At 41.7% G+C, this 24452-nt stretch overlaps 1 protein-coding gene across 3 annotated transcripts in view; it reads right to left on the bottom strand.

The window, feature by feature from the left end:
* The window catches only part of RANBP17 (RAN binding protein 17), a 307007-nt gene that overhangs the window by 3572 nt on the left and 278983 nt on the right, over positions 1 to 24452 (bottom strand). For all 3 annotated transcript variants that reach the window (XM_036846016.1, XM_036846017.1, XM_036846018.1), the window contains one exon: positions 915 to 1013. In XM_036846016.1, the coding sequence (XP_036701911.1) occupies positions 915 to 1013 (99 nt within the window). The remainder of the gene's footprint in view (positions 1 to 914; positions 1014 to 24452) is intronic.

The raw sequence follows: 24452 nt of genomic DNA, 5'->3' as shown, positions 1-24452 counted from the left end.
TTCATCCCAAACCATGAAATATTGCCTCCATCAGTAAAGTATAATATTGTGATGTCATAAGCTTTTTCTAAACACTGAATTTGCCCTTATTCCCTCTCAATCATTTTAAAAGAACTGCTCTCTTTTATACAGCTTGGATTTAAATCACAATAACACTGAGGGAAGATGAATGACAGTGCTACTGAATGTGGCTAAAATTGGATACTTCAGCACAGGTGAATGATGAGACAGCTCTTCTCTTTTTGATATATTTTCTTCTTCTATTAGTTTCCTTCCAAGGCTGGGATTTCAGTTTGAATTTTAATGTATGCGGCTGCCTCTAATCTCACTGTCTTTTTCCCCAGTACTCTCTTATTGTATAGACAATTCATTCTCCCGAGCAGTAATGTACTGTTCCTACTGACTGCTGGGGAGACAGGGGTGGGTTCAAGGGGAAGCTGGAGAACTTGGGAGGCAGCCCAGAGTGGTGCGTGCACTTAAGGACTGGAGACTCGTGCTCCGGATGAAGGGTGCTGCCTCTGTGTTTGGCCCTGAGGGGCTACTGCTACCACTGAGGGCAGTGGGGATCCCACAAAGGAAAGGAGGCCTAGGAAGGGGCAAAAGGGGTTGTTGCCCACAATCTCCTGGAACAGGGAAGGGAGTGAGGGGGAGCTGGAAGCACTGCTGAGCAAACCTCCCGTCCAGTGCAGCGCTCCAGGTGCCAGAAAAGCTAGTGTGAGGCCTCTACTTAACTGAAGGAGATCTGAGGCCTCTGGGGAAGGGCCTTCTGGGGGAATACGGCCTTGTCCTGGGTGCTCAAGGTCCCAGCTCGAGCTCGGTTGGCTTCCCTGTCTTTGTCACAGCTTGGCCTGGTGTACAGCTGCTCCCTCTTCCCAGTGGTCGCCTCCTGTGGACCTTCCTGCAACTGCACTCACCTTCGCGTTGAGCAGGATGAGCCCCAGGAGAGGCCTGGATACTGACCACTGGTTCCGACAGTCTTCAAAGACAATGGTATTCATGAGGACAGACATCATCTAGAAGACAGAGTGACATGAGACACTGATGCCCTGGCTCAGAGTTCCCCCCAATCCCAGGCCTTCTATGTGCTCACCTTCTATCCCCTCATCTTGCCATCAGACATGAAGGTGCTTCCTGGACAAAAAAACAGCTTTGACTCTGGAAGCCTATGATGCTGCCATAGGAACTCTTGGCAAAGACTCTCAGCTCCCTGAGGAAGAGTTCCCACCACCAAAACCTTTGGTGAGAACCTTCTGGGTGGGCAGAAGTCAGAGGCCACAGAGCCAAGAGGATCAGTCCCTGCCTCTCAACCCTGATGTGCTTTCCTCTATACTAGGTCACCAGGCAAAAACCCAGCTCACCTTTCTTCCTGCCTCTCATTTTACCAAAGACGTCAAGCTATGGAGGGGCAATATCTCTCCATGACTCCTCTCAGACAAGAGGGAGAAGTGGGGCACATGCCAGGTAACGCTGGAAGTCAAGTTTCCTGCTGGCTCAGGCTGTTAAAGTCTTCTCACTCATTCCTCATACACTAATTCACTCATGTCCTCACTTCACTCTTACATTTCATACTCATCCATTTTCTTAAGTTCCAATTCTGCAAGACACCTGGGAGGCGGTAAGAGAACACAGACATCTACCACAACCTCCGTCCTTGAGGAGCTAAAAACTCCCTGGGGCAGACTACTCCGCACAGAGATAAGGGGCACTAGGCTGGGCTAAGTTGCTGTGGGCATGCAGTGGAAAGAGGGATGCTTCTGGGTCCCTGAGAATCAGGGAAGGCTCCACAGAGAAGGTCATGTTTACGGAGTTCACCATAAATGTGTTCTAAGCAGAGACGGCAGCAAAAAAGGAGGTTGGGAAAGAACACAGTGGGTTCTACAGTGGTGAGGAATGCAGTGTGGCAGAAGAGAGGCGGGCCAGAAGCAAGACCCCAGTGTAGGCTGGAAGACCGCGATGAAGAATCTGGCAGTGGGAGCCAGTGATGGGTTTGCAGCAAAAGAGAGACATGCTCCGATTTGTACTTAAGAAAGCTCTCTCTGGGGACATTTGGAACGTGTACTGTGCAGGTGACAGTCAAGGAGGGAGACCAGAGATGAGGCTGCTGCAACAGTCCAGGCAAAGAGCCGTGAAGCAAGCAAGCTGTGGCCATCCATATGGAGCTGATGCTACAGTTTCTGCTTCTTGGACTCTTTACCTCCCATCTCTAGCCCTTCCTGTTTTCACCGCTTCAGAGCTCCTTTCCTCAAAGGAGGGCAGGGGAAAATGGCAATTATGTGGCAAAGTCTACTACACACACCGCCCTGACTAGGCTTTGGTGACATCTGGCTTTGTCCTCTGGCATTTTTGCAATCCAATTTACCCTGTGTTCTCAGGCAAGTCACTGAACCTTTCTCTCTGTGTCTCAGTTTCATTAGCTATAAAGAGGGAAATGATAACCCAGTACCAAGGAAGCTCAGAGAATCAAATGAGACGGTGGATATAAAAAGTGCTTCAAAAAGTGTTATAAACATTTAAGGTATATAAAAGCAACAGTAATGCGCTTAAACATCTGCCATTTCACACATCATCATCATCCTAACAGTTAGGCTGGTTGCAAATGAAATCTGCCAATACACATTTACTGTATGTCCAGTGTCTCTGGGGAGAAACTAGGTCTTAAGCCTGGCATGTTGAACATCATTTGCAGATCACATGTTTCCATGTACAATTTAACAAGCCACCCAAAGTCATAGAGCCACAAATTAAATTAGTCTGACAAGCAAAACTAACAGATCCACGGAGACAGCCTAAAATATTATGGGTTTCACAATCTGAAGGCAGAATGGATATTTTAATGGAAAAGATTAAAGTTAGAGGCACCAAAGTCCTCCACTAACTGACAAAGCATGCTGAAGTGACGTGCCAATTACTTTATACGGTCCTCTCGTGGATTCATTTGTCTGAATGCATGTATTTATGTCTGTAATAAGTAAGGGGATGTTTGAATAAAATACTTTTCTAAAAATAAAGTTGGCTAAAATGGATGATTTTTTTTTTTTCTCTTTTACTCTTCCAGAAAAATGGAAATTAGTGAGCAAATCCGCTCAAAGGGTACTGACGTGGCAACTCATTTCCAGAGTTCTTATTTCTAATACTCCTAGAGGATATGGGGAAACAGTTCAATCAGTGTGGCAAGCCCCTCTGGAGAAAGGCCCCCCCATATGGAAGAATACTGGGTGAAATGCCTAAGTACAGAATCCTGTTGCAGGGAATGTGAAATCTCTGGTGGTTATCGATGCGAACAAGTCAAGACTGAAAGGAGAGAGCCCTTGGCAACTTTGCAGTGGCCCACCCCAGCCTGCACTGAGTCACAAAGCGCCATCAGCGTTCAGTATAAGGAATGCTGCATGAGCGGGGCCCCCACTCCCCCAACCTCTGCTCACTTCCTGCACTGTTACAGGCATGGCTGGAGTGGCCATTTCAAATTTGCCCAACCCAGGCTACAGTTTCCAGAGCCTACGTCCAAGAAACACACACATTATCCACTGTATTATCCTAAGCAGTTATTCTGCCCAACCAGGGAATGGACCACTTGGGAAGGGGAGTCGTGAGGCTCAGTCCACTTAGGAAAACCAGACACCACACTGTCTCAGGTGGTGCTTCCTTGTTCTCCTTCCTCCTTCCCAAAGGGCTTTGGCATGAGTTTGTAGAAAATTTCTCTCAGTGAAGCAAAACCAACATGGTTTGACAGGGACAGACTTTGGAGACAGGCAGAACTAAGGCCAAATCTGGCCCTGCCACTTATGTAACCTGGGATGCTGGGCAAGTTGTTTCACTTCTCTGAGCCTTTATTTCTTTACATATAAAATGAAGGATTATGGCAACTACTCTGAAGGGCTGCTGTGAGGACTGACTTCTTCCACAGGCACTCAAATCGTTACCAGCGTTCCTTTACTCCAACTATGGTTACCCTGCCTGATCTGGCCCAGTAGAATTTCATGGCTCCAGGAAGCACCCCATTTCATGTCTTGCTTATGGACAGATAAACGAGATTATATTCTGACTATCAGCTACCCTCATTGGGAGTTGCAATAAGCAAACAAACAAGCAAAAAAACCCTAAAATAGAAAACAGTCCAAAAATCAGTCCTATTTGGTCTGGCACATGTATTAGTATGGATTTTGAATGACAGTATTTCTGTTGTTCTGAAATCTTGTAATCTTCTAAATAAAACACGAAGCTAGGCTACAAATATCTGATCTGGAAAAATAAGACAAAGCAATGTTGTGCTACATGGGTCTCTGTTTGCTCCTCAGCTCCTCTCCTATGTTTCTACCCTAAAATGGCATGTAAAGCACAAGCACAAAGCACAGTGGACTTTCCTACTCCAATATGCTGGGTCACTCTTCCCCTACAGCAAGGTGGTAACTACATGCTCTCACTTCAGATGCTTCCTGTTCTATCTTCTGCCTGTGTAGAATAAGCAAAGATGTGGTTTGTGCTGGATGCTTTACTGCTACACGGTGAGTATGTACTCTTTCTAAGGAGGCTGGAGGCTCAATGGGTCTAGAAGCTGAGTGAAGAAGGATGGCTGGAGAGGTGTGGCTTGAGTGCGTACAGGGTGATGACTGCAGTGGGGTGGGGCCGGGAGACTGGTCTGTAAACTTCTGCGGGGCTGGGACCATGGGGGACTTTTCTCTGTATCCCTAGTGCCTAGTATGGCATCTGGCACCGATCAGAGGCTCAGGAAATAGCTACTGGAAGACAGAATGAATACATAAATGAATAAATGAATAAATGAATGAATGGGAAAGGATGAGTGAAATATCAACTAAAGTATAAAGAGCTAAAGAGCCGAAAGGGAATTGTACAGAAAACAGAGAAGTTCTGGCCTCATTCTATGGCTAAAACCTGAAATGGGTAAATATGTAAATTAATACATTGTTCATTTCCAAGGATCTTGCTTTTGTGTGCAGATCTTGAGAACTCTTCTAAGCCACTGTTGCCTCTCTAGCCAGCAGCTGCCGGGAAGAGCTCTCTAGGGCCTTTCAGGTCACCAAGCCAAAGGCTGAGGCACCATCTTTTCTAATGACAAGCACTTCCACCTAAGAGTAAGCTGTGCCTGAGTTTTCTCACTGCCCAGCAGGAAAAGATACGTTTACGGAGAGCCCTTGGGTGCTCAGCACTCTGTTAGGCACACACTGTCTGTAACTCTCAGCTAACCCTGAGGTGGATATTATCCCCATTTCATAGACTAGGGATCTGAAGTCCTGAGCAAGTCAGTCACTTGCTCAAGGCATCACAGCTATCAGCTACCACCATGTGAAGTGGAACCGGGACACGTGCACAGGTCCGCCTGAGTCCGGAGGCTGTTGCCTGCCACCCTCAGGCTGCCTGTGGGTGAGGACCAGGACTGCCGCAGTGGTGGTCGCGGCAGTGTGTCTGGCCCCCACTGTAGACTCCTAGCGGATTCATGGTGTGAAAGGAAAGGCTCGTTTCTGGGCGTGGCTCATTCTTCCACCTTCAGTGAGCCTCCCAGCTATGCTGCCCATGTGTATCTCCTCTGTTCGGCCACTCTGCCACCTGATCAAGAGTCGGGCAGCTACTGAAATCCCTGTGATTGGAATCCAGGGCAGAGGTTCCTGGTGAGTTCGCAGCAGACCTTCTTGCCTCCCACCCAGAGCTTTTATAAATTTGGTTAACATATTTTCAGCCTCTCAAGATGAACAGCAGTAGACATAATTAATAGATTGTCTCTGGAACATGGTCCAATGAACCACTGGTTTCCCTCCCACCAAAAGTATATGGCAATTTAAATTAACATCATAGAAAACATTAGTTAATTAAGCTAATTTTCTTCGAGTTACAATACTCCCTATAAAGTGAGCACTTTTCATTGTTAATGTTCTTCGAACATATTGATTAAAAAAACTAAAAAATATTCCACAAAGTCTAAGAAATAGGTGAAAAAAAATTCCAACTCCTCCCTCCTGCTCCCCATCTGATTCAGAAAGACAAAACTGAACCTGAAGTGATGATATGAACTCTGATCTATGGGGATCAAATCCTTAACATGTTTAGGGAACTTCAGCTCTTCCCTCTCTATCCTGGCCTCTTTGCTCAGGGCTGAATGACCTTTTAGTTACACTGCAACTTTGCTCCCTGTTGACCAGGGAAATGGAAAATGGGAATGGGGCAAGAGCAATCTGTCTTCTCCAAAAGGTGGTGGAAGGAGGGGCCGAGAAGGAGGCTTTGGTTTATATAGAAGAAGGATGGACCAAAGAAGAGATGAGAGACCAAAGACAAAGCGTCCCTGTACCTAGATCCAGACAGAGGTGGGGAGAGGAGGACAAAGCAAAGATGATCAGGGCTGTGACCAAGAGGGTGTGTCTGTGGAATGGGGTGCCTTAATCTGCTTGGTGGGGGCCCTTAATGAGAAGAGGGGGTAGGATACACAATTATATGTACTGCTGACCAAGCTCGATTGCTTTTTGATGCAATGAGTTGCTGATGTTTTGAGAACAACCGATAAATGCACCAAACACTTGAGAGATGCTTCTGAGTCTCAAGAACCCTCTGGCACCTGTAACTGGCTTTTCAGAAGGCCAGTTAGGAGAGGAGGAGGAAGGCTGGCCCTAGCAACAGCAATAAAAACAACAAAACAAAAACGATAGTGTAGTAGAACCTGAAAAAGCAGAGAAACCTTCTACCCATCTCCACAGCAATTTCTCCAGAGCCCCATGCCCTGGTTGAAGATCTACGATCTGGAAGAATCTGAATGCTGCCAAAGGAGGAAAAGCTTCCAGATTTTCAGTGCTTGTGGAAGTAAGCGAGTTGCTGTCATTACCAAGCGCTGTTCTTAGGCCATGTGCATAGCAGATATTGAAATGTGATCCTCCTCAAATTAGATACTGGTCATCTTTAGGGAAAAGGAATCAATTGTTTCTTTGTCTGCTGTCTAGCAACGTGATATTAGTGGAATGTTATGAAAAATGAAAGTAATGGACAGATAAGCAAATATTTTTCTGCCTGGACTAAGCCCCACCACCTAAGTTATATTAAATCTTTTAATATCTGTACATATTAAGCACATTCCTAAGTTCTCATAGTGTCTTTGCAGTCTCATAACAGAAGCAACTATTTAGCACTTTAAATGAAAAAAAAAAAATCAAATGAAATGCATGAGGCGAGCCTCTTTTTAGAAGAAACAAGATTGCAATCAATTACAGGTGACCCATTCTCCTCTGAAAAATCATTTGGGAGTCCTGCCTCTTGGCCTTTGTACAATGCTAACTTTGCTTTTAAAAAAAACCAAAAAACAAAAAACGGCAAAAAAACTTCTTACCAATAAAGGTACTGCAGGACTGGTTAACTCAGCTGGCTTTGGTCATTAGCATTGCACGGTTCCACATCTAAACTAAGGGCACCCTCCTCTTCCACCCACTCCTTACAAAAAGTTAAGGGAGAAAAAGTTTTCCTCCAAGTGATAAATTGCCTAGAATATTTAAAAACCCTTCCATCCACTGTAAAATCTAAGGAAATACACAACCTAGTTTTGCTGTTGTTTCAATTTTCTCCATTACCAACATTACCCCTAGTTCTCAAAACATTCATTTTAATCATAGTTTATTGGGGAAAGAATTACCTGCCAGTCTCATAGCTTATCATAAAGAAGATAAAGTTGGAATGAAACTTCAGAATTAATTAATTGAGAGTACTGCATGTGATGTGTCTATTCTGAATGTTACAGTGCACATCACAATGAAAACAGTTTTATTTTCCATGGCTGAAATAAATTACAATAAATAATTCATTTCAATGGCAGAGATGTACTGGAAAGCAGTAGCAACAAAATTGACTGCGCTACACTGTGAGTCTCATTCTTGAATCTTCATTATCCACTTGAAACTTTTTACGAGTAGTAACTCATATTTCAAGTGGCTGCACATCTCATAAAGCAGCTTGCTGCATTAAAAGAAAACCAGAAAACCTGGGGCACTGGGAGGCTGAAGGATTTGCCACTCAGCACTATTTGGGAAACTCTTTCTCACTCTTCTCTGGCCAAAAACAAACGGAACAGTTTTCGATTTGATGTAAAAATTAACCATCCCTTTTCAAAAACATTATCTAAATTTCCTCTAGGTGGGAATGTTGGGAAAACTTGTATGTAAAGGAATGGCTTTCAACTCCAAAGCCATTTTCCTCTCATTTTTTTCAAGTGATACTGTTATTTCTAGTTCATGGTATACTGCCCAAATGACTGACATACAATCAGGTTCTAGAACCTCAAATGTCCTACACTAGCCTCTGGGGGTCCCCAAATTAGAAAATGTGTGTAAGCTCAAGAGAGACTAACAAAGGCATATGTGCTACGTTTTCTGTCTAAAAAAATCAGCCTATCTACACAGGATAGCTAATATTTAACTTGAATCTTAAAAGACACATATAGCATCACTGGGAAAGGATACACTAGGAAGAGAAAATAAAATGAGAAAAGGCACAGGGGACAGGGCTTGGCATATGTGAGGAATAATCAGCCTCTGTATAGGAGGCTTTTGAGAGAGACCTTCTTTTGAGTGGAAAGGAGTAGAGCTGAGGGTGAGGAGAAGACTGGGCTGAGTCCAGGCTATAAAAGGTCTTTCATGTCAGGCTGAATGCAGAAATGAGTTTGGGCCAGTACACAAAGGGTAGCCTTCAAAGGACTTCCGAATAATGATGAGATCTGTGATTTAGAACAAAACTTATGGGAAACTGCAGAATGGCAATGACGGGTAGGTACTGGAGGCAAGGCAACATGTTTAGGTACTACTGCACAAGTCCAGAGGAGAAACGATGAGGGCCTCCGCAAGGCTGTGGTAGCAGAGACAGAGAGAAATGGTCAGAATCCTTGACTGCGTATCCCATTTTCTTCCCAGTTAAAGAAATCTTTCGAAGAACTACAACCTGATACTGAAGCTACAGGTAAATTCAGAGCTTTAAGAACATGGCCTCAACTTCAAGACTGCCAATGAGAGAAGGGGCTGGAGGCTAGGCGGCCCCAGCAGTGCTGCATGTGGCGGAGGGCGGCTGCCGTCTAGCAGGCCCACAGTCCGACAGTGAGCTCAGGGGATAAGGAGCAGCGAAATGAACCCCACCCAGTGTACATATACATGCATGACAGAGGCGACTACAAGCACATGTTTATATTAAATATTCAGTGATAAAGTAAACTCTAACTGAGGCCATTCAAAATCAAGGAAGGGAGCGGGAAACAGCATGCTACTTTATTGAACAGTCATCACAACATTTCCCAATGAATATCATATTTCACAACAGAACAACATAAGGCATAATGGCATGAGGGCATCTCATGCGGTCCTCAGAGCAGAGTGCAATGAATATTGTATTTCATAATAAACATATTATCCTTACAGTAGGAGGTTCAAAGTTTCATTGCCTATCATCTGTCACTATATTCTCCCTGACTTCCCGAAGGGATTTGGTTAGATGGACCTAAAAATCTTCATAACCAACAGAGGAGGATTATTTTACTTATCATGTTTGAATGATTTTGTGTGAGGAGAAAAAAATATTTTTTGGAAAATTCACTCGGCCCTCAGAAGCACTTTCCATTACAGATCAGTCTCGAGTTTAACGTTTAAACCACAGAGGATGGCATGCTGCCTTTCAGATTTGAGCGTTTTTATTTATAGTTGTCTAAATGGCATAGAGTGCTGGCCAAGCGGTTGGGGAGATGATTCAAAGATGTTACTGAGATTTGGAAGCTCTTTCACCCTAATCATTACATAGGGAGCCTAAGGAATGATACTGACTGAAAGTGCTGGGAATAGAACCTCGTTCCTTGATTTATTCAGACTTTACTGCCACCTACTTTGTGCCAGGCTCTGTGTTAGACCCTGAGGACATACCGATGAATGAGGCACAGTCCCAGCCCTCAAAGAACTCAAGTAGGGGAAGCAATACACTGTTTACACGACAACACACTCTAGCAAGTGCCACAAACAGAAGCCTGCACAGGAGGCTCTGAGAGACCACAAGAGGCTGACTAACTCTGCCTAGGTGTGGGGGGCAGGCAGGGAAGGCTTCACAGGTGACACCTGGATCTGTTGTAGAGAACACGCAAAGTCTGACAGTAGTAAGGTAGGAAGAGGAGCAAGCAGGTGCCAAGGTTTGGAGAAGTGTCCGGGGAATGACGAGCAGCTTTGTGGGACCTGAGAGGGTGCGTGGGGAGCGGTGGTGGCGGAGGAGGCTGATTAGGTAGGCAGAGGCCCCGTCTTGTGAAGGGCCTACTACTGCGTGCTAGAGAATGTGGGCTTTATCTTGGAGGAAATGGGGTACCATTTTAGTTGGATGACTTCGTTTGGGCAGTGGCGTGGAAGGGCGAACGACTGGTATAACCATTCTCCACAGGGTCTGACCCTTTAGGAGGCTGAGCCAACTGAGATCTCCCAAGAAGATGCAGCTTTTTTCCTGTTTCTAGGATTCGGAGGCCGCAGACACAGGTTACTTGCTTGGCTTCTGTGCCTCAGTCAGGACATATCTTGGGCCCTGTCTTGCTGGCTCTGTTGCCAGTACCCTGAGAAATGGCACTGCCATTACTTCCCTTGGCCCACAGCACATAACTTAATAGTGTCCTCTGTCAGGAATGGTTCTCTTTGTCAGGAAGCTTTTTATTGATGTTCAACCTTCATCTTCCCTTTCTTAGTATTATCCCATTACGCCAATACTCCATTGTGCCATGCTAAGTAATTCCCTTTCCTCCTTGGCGTTTACATCTTCCAAGTATTTATAGACTTATCAAATGCCCCATTTAGTTGTCACTTAGGCAGGCTATACATATTTAGCTTCTTTAATCTGGCCCCATAAGCCAGCCCTTCCATTCTCCTAAATCACTTGAGTTATTTTCCTCCAGGTTTCTGTCAATTTGTTTCCAGCCTCTCAGTAATGCAGGGGGCTCAGGAGAAAGATGGGGTTGGGGAGGGAGGGCTTGCTCCTTCTGTGGGGTAAGAAGAGGCCATCATTTGCTGAGGGTGGAACTTCTCTCTTCAAGTACAGATTCCAAAACAGGCCAGGCTGCTAGAGAAGCTCTAAAGCCCTCTTGTTATCTACTTGTTTCACCTGCACATATTTCAAGTCAATAATAGTCTATCATCAACTCTTACGTGCTAGGTGCACACACGTAACACATCCGTGATGAGTACCTACTATGTGTCAGGTACTGTGCTAGGGACTTCTCCTTCTTTCTTTTCTCCCTCCCTCTGCATTTTTTTGGACTTATTCTTTGCTCAAAGAATTACTGAACTCCTACTATGTGTCAGGCACTGTGGTATAGAATTGAATAAAATGTGGTCCCTGTGGCCTAAAAGAGCTCATGCAGCCTAAGTATTTATTAATCTCTTATTGTGCACCCATCAAGTTGTTTCCTTCCAATCTTAAGGGTCTCAGAGAAATCATCCCTAAATGCACTTAACTCTAATTGACGCTTTTAGTTCCCTGAGTGGAACTTCTTTGTCCCATCTAAAATGAGATGCCACATTAAGTATGGGCATTAACACAGAGCTCTTGCTTAGTGTTTTCTTTCTGGTGGGTCTCTTTGGGGCCTAAGAGATTTCTCTTCAGGACTTGAGCTTCCCATCGCTCCTTCTTAGCATTCTATGTTCACGTGACCTCAACTAAACATGCACTTGAATGTTTTTCTTTTCCATGATACCAGTGTTCCGCGTTATGGGGTAACTGGCTGAGGGAGTGATGGAATCAGAGACATCTAGGTCTTGGCTAGTCTTGGGGAGTCTGGGCATGAGACCACAGGAGGGAGTAGTTCAGCCACCTGTTCCCAGGGGCCAGTTCAAGTAAGGTAAAGAACTCCCCCTGTTGAAGGGCTGCTATCCTCAAAGAGGTGAGGTAACTATTCCAAGGACACAGGAAGTAGCATAACTGGTATGCCAAAACCAGGTATGTTGACTGTAAAATCTGTCAGCTCTGATTGTTGTAAAGTAGAAAGTCCTCCACAAATAGAGACTTTGCAATTAAACAACTAGGAAAGGAGGACAGAATTTCATCAGTCTGAAAGCACTTACGTCTGTATTTTCCTAAGCATGACAAGGGATACAGAATTAACATGCAAGAGTTCTTCTGGGTTGCAAAGCATACAAAGCAGCATTAACTCATGAAAGGTCAGATGAGGGAACCTTTACCTTGTTCTTCAAGTAGTGATTAGATTGCAACCAAATAAGAAGTCTTCCTTAACACACTATGTAAGCTCACAGCTGCACGAATGGCTACTGCTAGTTAAAATTTCCAAGGGTCAAGACAAATGAATATGAAGGTGGAAGTCACATCTCCAGTACATTAATATACTTTGGGAAAATTTCACATAATTTACCCTTCAAGTACTATGTGAAAAATCAGTAATAACTGTGAAATGAATAAATCATGCCATCATTAAACCAACCCTCACTTTATCCTGTGCCATTCTTTCAAGAAACTCAAAGAGCTTCTTATACCATCCACAGTGCCACTCAGAGAAATGAAGGCAGGGGAACCCTGTCATTTATCTTGCTGTCTCCCTTGAATAGGGATGAACGGATAAGAAGAAATGCCAGGAAGGAAGGGTAGGTTAAGGCCCTGGGAAGCCTTGGTATGGTAAAATCTAGAGACAAGAAAACTGTAAAATCTAGAGACAAGAAAGCCTTAGTTATATTCTAGGCACTGCTATTTAGTGGCTCTGTGTCTTGGGGCAAGTTATTTCGTCCCTCTGAACCTCTGCGTACTTTACCCATACAGGTACTGTGGGATTAAATGTGTTGATGTACCCGTACTCTCAAGTTAAAAAAATATTCACATTGGCCCTGTCTACCCATCAGGGTTTTTGTGAGAGTCAGAAGAGACATTAAGGTATGAAGACATTATACAAATGGAAAGAGTTATGGCGTTTATTTTCATTCTTGCCATTGCAAGGTAATGCCTGGAGTATGCAGGAAGAATAAGTGAGAAAAAGTCAGTTTGGGCCCAAGAATAAAATCACACCATGCCCCATCCAGTCCAGTGAGTGAGCGTGATATTAAGAATGCTTGTCACAGAAAGAACTCTAAGAAAGGCAGAACACATGGATGGGACCAGGTAGACATTAAGTAATCTGGCTGAAGTCATAGCAGAATCAAATCATCTTGTGAAATGAAGTCTTGGGCCTGGGATTTCCTGGACAGGATACTTTTCTCACATTTATAATTATGAACAGCAGGGATATGGACAAGGACAGGGACATTAAAAAGTGGTACCTGCATACTGTTTTTCAAAGTGAAGGCTACTGTTACACATTTATTGAATACCTTCTCTGGGCTAGGTGAGTCTATACTCATTGGTTCACTTTGTCCTCACAACTTCCCTGAGTCAAGAATCCTTTGGCTATGAGGACAGCAACTATCGCAGACAAAACTTAGGCCTCAAAGGGGTGATCCCTACACTAGGCAGCATGGTCAGGCCTCTCAAGGGCTTAGAACCAGGGACAAGAACGCTGGTGGGATCCTTCTCAGTCTCTCTCTGCGGGCCTGCCTGGTCTCTCGAGATCCTTTTAGCATGTCTGCTGCTCTTTTCTCTCGCTGCAGACTGGCTACTTCTCTGAGCATATGGCAGGGAATGGCTGCCCCATGGCTCTTGATTTTTCAAGTCTTCAATTCAGACGAGGCTGACCAGTATCTTTTAAATGCTCGTTTCTAAATCCAGGGAAGAAAAGCCAGCTTAGGTCAAGTGTTTACCTCTTGTCCAATCAGTTCTCAAAGAAAGGGGCCCCTGGCTCAATCAAGGATTTATGAATGAATGAATGGTATGCGTCTCCCCTTGCTTATCCTCCATCCCTCCCAATCCTGTTTCTAGCCCATTTAAAAGTTGTACTGTATTTTGGTTAAGAGCATGGGTTCTGCTACTTATTAGCTGTATGGTATTGGGTGAGTTACTCTCTTACTAGAGCTGCAATTACAGTATTTTGATCATAAAATGGAGATTAAAAATATCTGCCCCACAGAGTAGTGAGACTTAAATAGAAATATATATATATATATATGTACACACACACACACACACACACACACACTGGAATTTATTTGTGTGCTAGGGACTTCTCCCCTATTCTAACAGAGAGGAAGCTCTGTTAGCTCTGTCAGTGATGGTGGGAGCCACAGGGCTTTTCTATACCAGCTGGCAAAGCAACCTCCCTCTCCCTTGCCCATTGCCCATGTCTGTGTACATATATATAAAGCACTTAGCACACAAGCCTAGCATATAATAATTATTTCTACTTCTTTTTCATCATTATCATTCATCATCAAAATTCTGTTTGAACCTGAGATCGCCCTTTTGTAGTGACTTCTTAGGTCCTAGCAACCCTACAGTAAATAAGGCTTCTGTTACAGAACGGAGGAAAAGTCTAGATCTTTAAGAAGGAGGTGTAAAGGTTCTTCCACTTTGGAGTGTAAGGATGTGGAAATACTCCTAACCCAATCTTTTCTGGTCAAGGTAGTCTGCTCCTTTGTGACACCCATGCAAGTTTAGGATCCTTCTGGTGAGCCCTGGGCTGGCTTGGATGTGACACAGGAAGGTGATCTCAGGTGTCATCTTCACATGTCACCGAAACACTGCTCAGAGTAGAAAAGACTGAACTCGTGTTAAAACTTGGGAGTGCAAATGAAATCCCAAATGCCTTCCATTTGTGAAATATGGATAAATGCTACTATCTGTGCTGTGTTAGCATGAAAAAGGCAGATGTCATCTGCTATGCTTTTTCTGAGAATTCTTAAAAGAACAAAAACAAAAATCACTGAGAGTCAGCAGAAAAAAAATCGTCCTTTTAGAAGACAGATTGTTAAACATGTTCCCAGAGTTGGTGTCAGTCTTTTATCTATGGATTAGAAATTTTCCTTGCAGAGGCTTTAAAAAAGAACGCATGTAAGTGAACTCTTTTTACCCTTAATTTATAATGATAGCTAACTGCGCCAATCACTATTAATGAAGAGGCTAAAAACCATCTTGTTTGCCATTTGCCATACCGGGTGAGAGACCGTTATAAAGCACGCCTAATTATCATTGGGCTAAACCTGTGTAAAACCGTGCGTTTTTTTCCTTATGAAATGCTCTTTATCTGCTTTACATGAGAGCGAAGGAAAAGGTATGGCTGTTGTTTTTTACTACTCCTTTGCTATTCTGAGAACATTTGCTGCAGAGTAATAGCAAAACTGACTGTGCTAAACTGTAGATAAAAGAACAATGACGGATTGCAGTCACTTTAATTCATAAAGAAAACACTTGGAGCCCCTGGGAATGCCAAATCAAGCCACTGGCACCCAGTGACTCTATGTTAAGTCGCAAACTACATCATATTTTTTAGTTTAAACACAAAGGCTAATGGACATCTAACTTATTTATTTCAAATTCTTCCTTATGAAGCCGGCTCTTTTTTTTTAGCTCCTTGGAAAACATTATAATTCCCCTATTCTATAAACACACAAATATAATTGTAAAATGACATCATTCTGTTTTCATTTAATTACCCCTGAAATGCTTTCTATTTAATATTCATTACTCAAAAGCTAATTTAAAAGAGAAAGAGATGCGACTTATTCAAAAAGATGTACTGTCATTCATAGCAATAGTTATCTAATATACAGAAGTTAATAAAGCAGATTAATCTACAAGTCCCTTTAAGCCATTCTTGAGTTTTGAACAACTGCCTCTTTGACCTTTCACCTTCATGCTGTGCACCAGTAGCAGGTGCCAGCTGTACAGAAATTATGGCTGCGCATTTGAACGCAAAATCTTTTCTTACTTTGCTTCTGACCAGCAGCTGACCCTGTAGGAGTGATTGTTTCTGGTGCCGGCCTAAAGGCTACATAAACCAGTAGCAGATAAACAAAAGGCTACATATACCAGCTGCCTCGCCTAAGGGTACCATCCTAGGCTGACACCTCCACTCCTTCTCCAGCGTCCCAAATTGCTCCTTGTTTGTTTCCATACATGCATTTCATCCTTGCTATTTTGTGCAAGGGGTGGGTATAGGAGAAAACCCCCAAAACAACAACAACAACAAAACCCATCCCTTCCCTCGAACTTGACTTTTGAGTATTCCATATCAAACTGTGCCATTATGATGCTAATCCAGGTCTGATTTAGCAACTTTAATAAGAGGCTAAACCCTCTTATAACTAGATAATAAAATTTTATTATGTATTTTAATATTAAAAGTCTTAAAATCAAACTCTTCAAATCATATACCGGTACAGAACTAAGGTACTTAAATATCACAGCCCCAGAAAATGGGAGCCCGAAAAAGCAAATTGTGGCTAATTTTTCATTCTCAGAAATGTAAACATGGAATTCCTATGTGGTAGCAGTGAAAGCTCCAACACTCTTAATTATGTGCAGGGAAGAATGAATCTATTCAAGTATGAAGCACACTGTACCATTTCCAGCAACAGCATGAGATGGTTTTGACAGTTATTTCTTGGATACAAATTACACAAGTATAAAAACAATCCCCATAATGATTAAATGCAGTTATGTACATAGGAGAATACCAGTGCAAATGGTAACATATTTAAATGGTTTTCCTTCATTAAAAAAATTATATATGATATTAAACCATCAATCACTGCTGAGGCACAGGAGTTTAAATGTATTGTCACCGGTTGAAATAAATGACTTGGAGACTGAAATCTGGCTCACTCAATATGGTGTCTTTGCTGTTGCTTAGTCACCTAACTCTCTGCTGGTTTGGGCTACATCTGGTGGATTCCATCCCTTTCAATTAATAAGGCAAGTTACGCTATCAATGGATTACGTCTTTAAACTGTGCTTAGAGGTAGAAAAACACATGTCCCAGTGGAAAAAACAAACAAACAGACAAACAGACAAAAAAAAAACACCTCACCACAAACCTTCTCTGTTCTGTTACCATTTGAAACAATATTTGAAGTACTTATTTCTTTCTTCGTCCATGTTTAGAATAAAATTTTCTTATGGAATTTCAGCAGGGTTATTATATAGTATATGACGATATAATCTTATCTTGGCATTACCATTTATTTTATTATGTATTAGTCTATGACCATGTTAGATTTGATACCTAAAGTCACTGCCTGTAGATTGCACTTTTAAAAATTAATTTTTTTGGTTTGTTTTGCAGACATTCATTGACCATCACAAGGTTTCAGGCTCTGCTAGGTGCTGGGACAAGTATCAAGATGGAGGTGATCTTTGGGGAAAAAAAGGTACGTGTAAAGATAGGTGATAGGGTTATAACACTAATTTGATGATTTATAAATCAAGAATAGGTTTGTTTTAAAAGGGTTTTGTTTTAAAATACCATTTTTTGTTACAGTTGAAACAGTCATTCAACAAATATCTCTATAACAAAAATGAAATCAAAATGGCAAAGATATGGAATATAACAAAGGATTTGGACAAGAATCATCCTTCTAAAGATGGACAAATGATTTTATTATATCACAGATAAAAGCCATTTTAATTAAAAATTAGTGTTTTTCCTTTTTTTAAAATTTTATAGCTACTTTATTTATTTATTTATTTATTTTTGGCTGTGTTAGGTCTTCGGTTCGTGCGAGGGCTTTCTCTAGTTACGGCAAGTGGGGGCCACTCTTCATCGCGGTGCGGGGACCGCTCTTCATCGCGGTGCGCGGGCCTTTCACTATCGCGGCCCCTCCCGTTGCGGGGCACAGGCTCCAGACGCGCAGGCTCAGTAGTTGTGGCTCACGGGCCCAGCTGCTCCGTGGCATGTGGGATCTTCCCAGACCAGGGCTCGAACCCGTGTCCCCTGCATTAGCAGGCAGATTCTCAACCACTGCGCCACCAGGGAAGCCCTTTCCCTTTTTAAAATTATATATTTTAACTTTCTAAACTGATCTTTAGGGGTGGTGGTCACACATTGATCGTTCTTAAGAGTTTTACTCCCTTTTGGACTTTTGTTACCTGGCTATTAACTAGATACTTTTGTGCAGCCCTGGTCCTCTTAGATACTCTGATTTGATCCTTAGTAATTAGATCTCACACACACACACACACACACACAGACACACACAAACACACACACACACACACACACACACACACTTGACCAAAGTGAACTTTATTTCTGCCTCAAACAAATCTTGTTATTTTGAAAATTAAAAAAAAAATGTTTGGGAGATGTTAACTGAGTTTCATTGCCTGTTTACTGCACCCCTTCTGTATGCAAAGACACAACTCAAATGTGATAAAATGCCCTCTTTAAGTTTCATTAAAGACCTAAGTATAGAGTCATATGTAAAAGCAAAATAATGGCATCCTCTTAAAACAACAAATTAAAAAAGTGTGCTTTAAGAATTATCAAAACATCAGAGACAAATAAAAATATCACTGTTGCAAGGCCACATGGGATGGCTATGAGAAATGCAAGGGATCATGCATTAAGAGATCTGAGTTCTGAAATTCTCTAAGAGTACAGAATACAAAGGCGGGAAACTGATAACCAGACATACAGTGCTGACCTGCAGAGTATTTTTATTTTAAATTTTCAATCAGTGGCCAACATTTACAAAACTGGATTTCTGGCTTCTCTCCGGGGGGAAATCTCAATATATCTGGCAACACTGGGTCTTACCACCTTACAGGGCAACAATTAGCTGGAGCTCTTTGGAGGCTGCCCCCTTTAGACAGGGATGTATACTGAACACAGTTTGTCGTTCCTGTCTACCTCAGTCAAGTTTCCTACTTGGCTCTATAGGAACCTTAGTCTGTGGTACCTTACAGAATGAAAAGGAGAAGGAGAGGGATGCTCAGAGGAGTCAGTTTCAGACTTGCCCATGTGAGAGGCCCTTAAGAAGGAACTTCAGTGGAGCTAATGGTACTCAGTAGTAGAAGCCTCTTTTAAAAAAGAGAAGCTGTTTACAATCAGAAAGAGGTAAAAAATGACATTCAACACTGATGAATCAGTGGTGAGAGTCAGGACAAAGCCTAGAGACGCGCAGGGTATGGGGGATGGATGCAAAGCACTTGTTGCTTCCCCAACTTCATTTCACAGCTGCCATATTGATTCTATCCTAGAAAAATCAGGTTAGAGTAAACCTCAAGAGCTACCTCAGAGGAATTAAAGGATAGTCACAAAGGAACATCACGAGACAGTTACACTATTAGACTCTGACCTTCTCAAGGATACATGTCCTGCTAAATTTTATACCTTCAATGTCTGGCTACAGAATTAATGATTGGGTATGGGTGTAGAATAAGAGAGAGGAAGCTCTGTTAGCTCTGTCAGTGATGGTGGGAGCCACAGCGCTTTTCTATACCAGCTGGCAAAGCAACCTCCCTCTCCCTTGCCCATTGCCTCTTTGGGTCACTGCCCATCTGTTTCATTCCGGCTGCAGCACAAAGTTGGGGTATAGGATGACTGCTCTAAATCATTCTACCTTAAGGATGGCCCCAGTGGGACTTATTGGAAGCTCAACTTGCCTCATTGTAAGTGCTCAAAACATACATACTACTTCAAATTAGCAGCCGCCAACAAATTATAGCTTTGTGTTTAAGCATGTGAACGCTGGAGCTAAACACATCAAGGTAAAATTTTAGTCTTTCCGCTTATGGACTACATGATCTTATTGACCACTCGTAACTTGGGAAAGTTACTTAATCTTTTTATGCCTTGGTTTCTGTATCTGTAAAATGGTGCTCATAATACTACAGCTTCACAGAGATACTGTGGTGATTAAATCAGATTAAATGCATATGTAAAAAGCTTAAGCTAGTGTCTGCAATATTTTGCCAGTATTATTTTTTTCCTAGAAATAAATACAAAGTACATACATATGTTGCTGTGAAGACGACCAAGACTGCAGCAGCATGTGCAAAAACACAATTCTATTATTCTTCTTTTTTACTTGCCATGTCTAATGACCTATCCCTGGCTTCCCTTTAAATCCATGTTATCCTCTGATCCAGTTGTGAATGTTCTTTCAGCATGTGTTTTTGACATCAATCTACTGCCATACTTTTGATAATAGCTGCAAATTAACCAGACTGAGCTAGTGGGTCATGAGCATACTTTCTATTTAGGGTTCACTAGAAATGTCTATAATAACATTAGAAAGTCTGGTTAATTTTTTTAAGAGCATAAGAGACATTAATGTATTTCATCTGCTAAAGTGTTTCCCACTGTGAGAGTCTTGTTGAGGTTCTATAGGCCAAAATCTCAACATCAGTTAAATATGTGACTGCACTTTCTCCTACTTAGTACTATGGGATGGTGTCTTAAGTATGAAAGATGTCTTGTATAGTATGTCAAAATGTTGAGCAATATCCTTTCAATCTAAACACAGAAATGAAAAAAGAGCAGATGATTTCCCTTTTGCTGTAATTCACTTTGGGATGCATGTCACGAAGAGCACTATACAAAAGCAATTTTCATTGATTGACTGACTGATTGAGGAAAAGGGTGAATGTTCTTTCCAGCTTACGTCCCTACTGAAGTATGATTCTTATAACTCCTGACAGCTCTTCACAATTTGTAGTTAAATGTCAGGTTAGCTCAAAGTGGGAGGGAGGGGGAGAGAGAGCGAGGGAGAGAGAAATAATTATAATTAGAACTTTTTCTGGTTTTTAGTACAGCTCACTTGAGCCAAATAGTTAAATAGAAGAGGTTAAGATAAATTAAAATCTAAATGTTCTAATTCCTCCATTCAGTGTATTTAAATTTTAGAGAACATAATTGCTAAAAATACCTTGTTAATAAGTTAATTGCATAATCTAATCAGTAATACTGACCATCACATAATTCTTTTTCTACTTCTGTGGAAGTTGCTACTCTATCTAGAGCAGGTAGTTTTAATAAAAGTTCTGATTTAGAGAAGCATTCAGCCTCAGTGTCCTATTCTTATAATCTGAAAAAGAATGAGTCCCATCTTTGAAATGCCCTTCTACTCTCATAAAACACGCTCTTTCATCTACCTAATTTGGGTAGATCCTTCTTTCATTCTGTGATATAACTAAATGAATGCTGACCTTTGAGTTATAGATATAAACACTTAACGTGACCAGGGATAAAACTGAAAACGTTTCACGTAGAAATTTTATCTTCCAAATTACTATAGCAGATCAATGCCTAATCGCTGTTACTACTGGCCTGTTCTTAAAACTTTAGCTTATCTCTCTAATGACATAAAAACATGGAAATTTTTTTTTTTTTTGCTTAATATATGTAAACTGGGTTTTTCTCAGTTAAGTTAAAGCAATGCTGGTTAGACAATAATTCTTACTTAAAATAGATTCACTTAATTATAACAGATCTTCAAATGGATTAAATGTAATGCTTTGCAAATTTAGATTTGTTTGCAAAATATGGAAGATGGCTTATTTGGAGAATTTTTTAAAAACACTGAAGATCTAAAGCCACATAGCAGGTCATAATAAACGCATTTTCAGGTGAGAGGCACTTAAAATGTCTTATAGGAAAGGCCTCTAAGAATGTCAGAAGACCCTTTGTGTGGGTTCATGCTTCATTTGCTGTGGAAGCTTGAGGAGATAACTTTTGCAATTTAGAATTGACACTCTTCATGCAACTATGCTTCCAGCGATATAGGTCCAGGTTGGGGGGGTGGGGGAGAACAGTTCAAACTAGTAAATAATTGCAGTATCATTGCACCAGTTTAGTTTAAAGAGCTGACAAACCCTCTCTAAACTCCAAGCACAATTAGTCATTAGGGTCTAGTTTTTCAGCACTGTTAAGCAATTTGTAACCCATTCCTTTTAATAGGGTTAGGCATTACTTAACTGACACAGATGCCTTGAAAACTGAAACCTTGAGTTATGAAGCAGCAACCTTGTTCATTACCTTCTCTGATAGGCAAATCATCTAAAAAAACAGTATTTGATGGGCAACCAATGAATAATCAATGGCTCACTTTTCATCTGAGTGTGAAAATGAGAATAATCTAATATAAATTCCCTCTGGAAAGAGGCTGAATCTTGGATTCTGCTGCTCTTCAGGGTTGATTTATAAGGTCTTGGAAAGCTGATGCAAACAGATGATCAATGGGACCCATCCTTCCTCATAATAACCCCCAACTGGCCCACTCCCTCTTTTCCAAGTCTATCCCTTCAGGCTATTAGCTGTGTCCAGCTAATTCTTCCCACTACTCCTGCCTGCTGCTTTTACTCTGGCCATCCGTTCAGTCCAGCCGACTCAGAAGTAATTTTATACGCGGCAGAGAGCGGGTGGAATTGATTTTTCACTCAGTGCTCAGTTCCCATCTGAATAATTATCAATTTTACTGCCTCATAAAGGGAAGAGTCAAAATTTCAAATCAATTCAAAAGAGCTTTTGAGACGACAGAAACTGTGCATAAGAATAGAGGTCAAAGTTGTCAGTGACCTAAGGAGATGATGTCAGATACTACTATACCCAATCGTTGACATCAGAGGCACTCAAGATGATATAACCTAGTGCTAATGCAAATCATATTTATGCTGACTACCAGAGACCAGTCATTAATATTTAAAACGCTATCTGAAAGCCTACATTCCAAATAAATAGAATGTATTCCACTGTTAATAAAGATATATCACTACTTAGTCATATGCTATAAAGTAAAGGATTACCAAGTATTATTAACACATAGAAATTACTTAAACCAACAAACACATGGTAATTCTGAGTAAAGACAAACTTGCATGTCTTCTGCACAACCACATTACTTGTTCTGCACAGTCGGATGGTATTTGTCTAGGACCATAGCCTATTGATTTTTGCTAAAATTTTCTACCCACTTAAAAGTTCCTGCCAAAGTTTATGGGACAACATTGTGATCATGGTTGAGCACTGGCAGGTGGCAGACCTGTCACTTGCCCCGGTGGGGTGAGGGCTGGGTCTGATTACTGGCCAATCCATGGTTATTTATTTTCTCCACTGGCTACATGCTCTAATTCTGTGGTTCTCAGCCTTCTTGTTGCAAAACACCCGAGGGCTACGCCACACTCCCGGCAGTACCAGTGGCTACTGCAGAAGGATGGGTGAGGAGCAGTGCATCCAAATCTTGATAGAATGTGTTATTCTGAAAAGGCATTCCAGGTGAATCTGAGATCTTATCCGGCAACTAGTCTCCTGAGAATCAATGGTGTAAGTAAGTGGTAAGGACTTGGGCTTTTGAGCCAAACAGACCTTGGTTCACATTCCACTTTCCAGTTGATCTCTCTGTGCTTCAATTTATTCATTTGAAAAATGGGGATGGTTATATCCACATTGCAGTGTTGTTGTGGGGTCTAAATGAGGAGATGTCTCTGCAAGTCCTCTCCTCCTGTCATCACTATGTTAATCCAATTATCACATAATTAGTTAGTTACTTGTCTCTCCTCCCCACCTGGCAGGAAACACTTATTTAAGGAGAGAAATTATGTCTCATGGGTCTTAATGGCTCTCGCACCTTGTACATAGGAAGTCCTCAATAAATGTGAGTTACCTTCCTCCCCTTTAATCACCAACGTGTTGTAACAATTCCAGGGTCATACCAAATAGTTATAGGCCCAGAGCCCTTTGCTTATTTACACAAAATCTTAATCACACACCTCCCTGCCAGGAAAATAACTGGTTAACTGAAACATCACCACAAATAAAGTTTACTTAATGTCATTTAAATATTAGCAAAAAAATGACAGCTAGGAAGAAAACCTCTTCCATGGCTGTCTTATTCATTTTCATCATTTATTTACTCAGACTGACATTTTTATGCTGATTGCAGGCGACTGATTTGCTGGCTAATGACCAGGTTAAAGTGTTTACATTTGCAAACCACAGACTATTATGGAGATAATTTGGCAAAATAAGACAACTGGAAGCAGTATAAAGATATCACTTTCCAAATTTAGTAGAACTGGAATATATCATAGTGATGCTATCTCCACAGTAAAATGGTATTATTCTCTTTGAAACATTTCTGGCATATATATTTAATTTTATGCATGCTGGTACTGTGATTTGCAGAAGTGAGTTTTTAAAAAATATTAAACTTGGACCTAATTCATATTAGCTAGTCAGAAAACATTTGAAAATAAACAAATTGTGGCTTTATTACTTATTATTTAAATGTTCTTGGGAATATGACCTATCTGAACCTTGATTTCTCATCTTAAAATGGGGAAAATGATATGATGAAGGGAAAGTTCCCAGCAAGTTGCCTGGCACAGACCAGGAGCCCAGAAAATGGTAGTTTCCCAACATACCAGAGTATTCACAAGGCAAACCTAAGATGACGTTATTAGAGGCTCTGGGAAAGAAATCAGAGGTTGACTGTTTCTAGTTCCAGCTTTGACTTTTATTTCTCTTGTCTCTGGAAGAGTTATCCTCTTTTTGAATTCTAGCTTCACTGAGGTGAGATGAATGACTTAGAGATTTCTGGAGGGTGGGTAATCCTGAGGCCAGTGTACTATCCTACCTACAGGGA

Source organism: Balaenoptera musculus, chromosome 3 (assembly GCF_009873245.2).
Source record: "Balaenoptera musculus isolate JJ_BM4_2016_0621 chromosome 3, mBalMus1.pri.v3, whole genome shotgun sequence".
NCBI classification, from domain to species: Eukaryota; Metazoa; Chordata; class Mammalia; order Artiodactyla; family Balaenopteridae; genus Balaenoptera; species Balaenoptera musculus.
The sequence above is the reverse complement of the archived record's forward strand: the minus strand, read 5'-3'. Positions and strand labels throughout refer to the sequence as shown.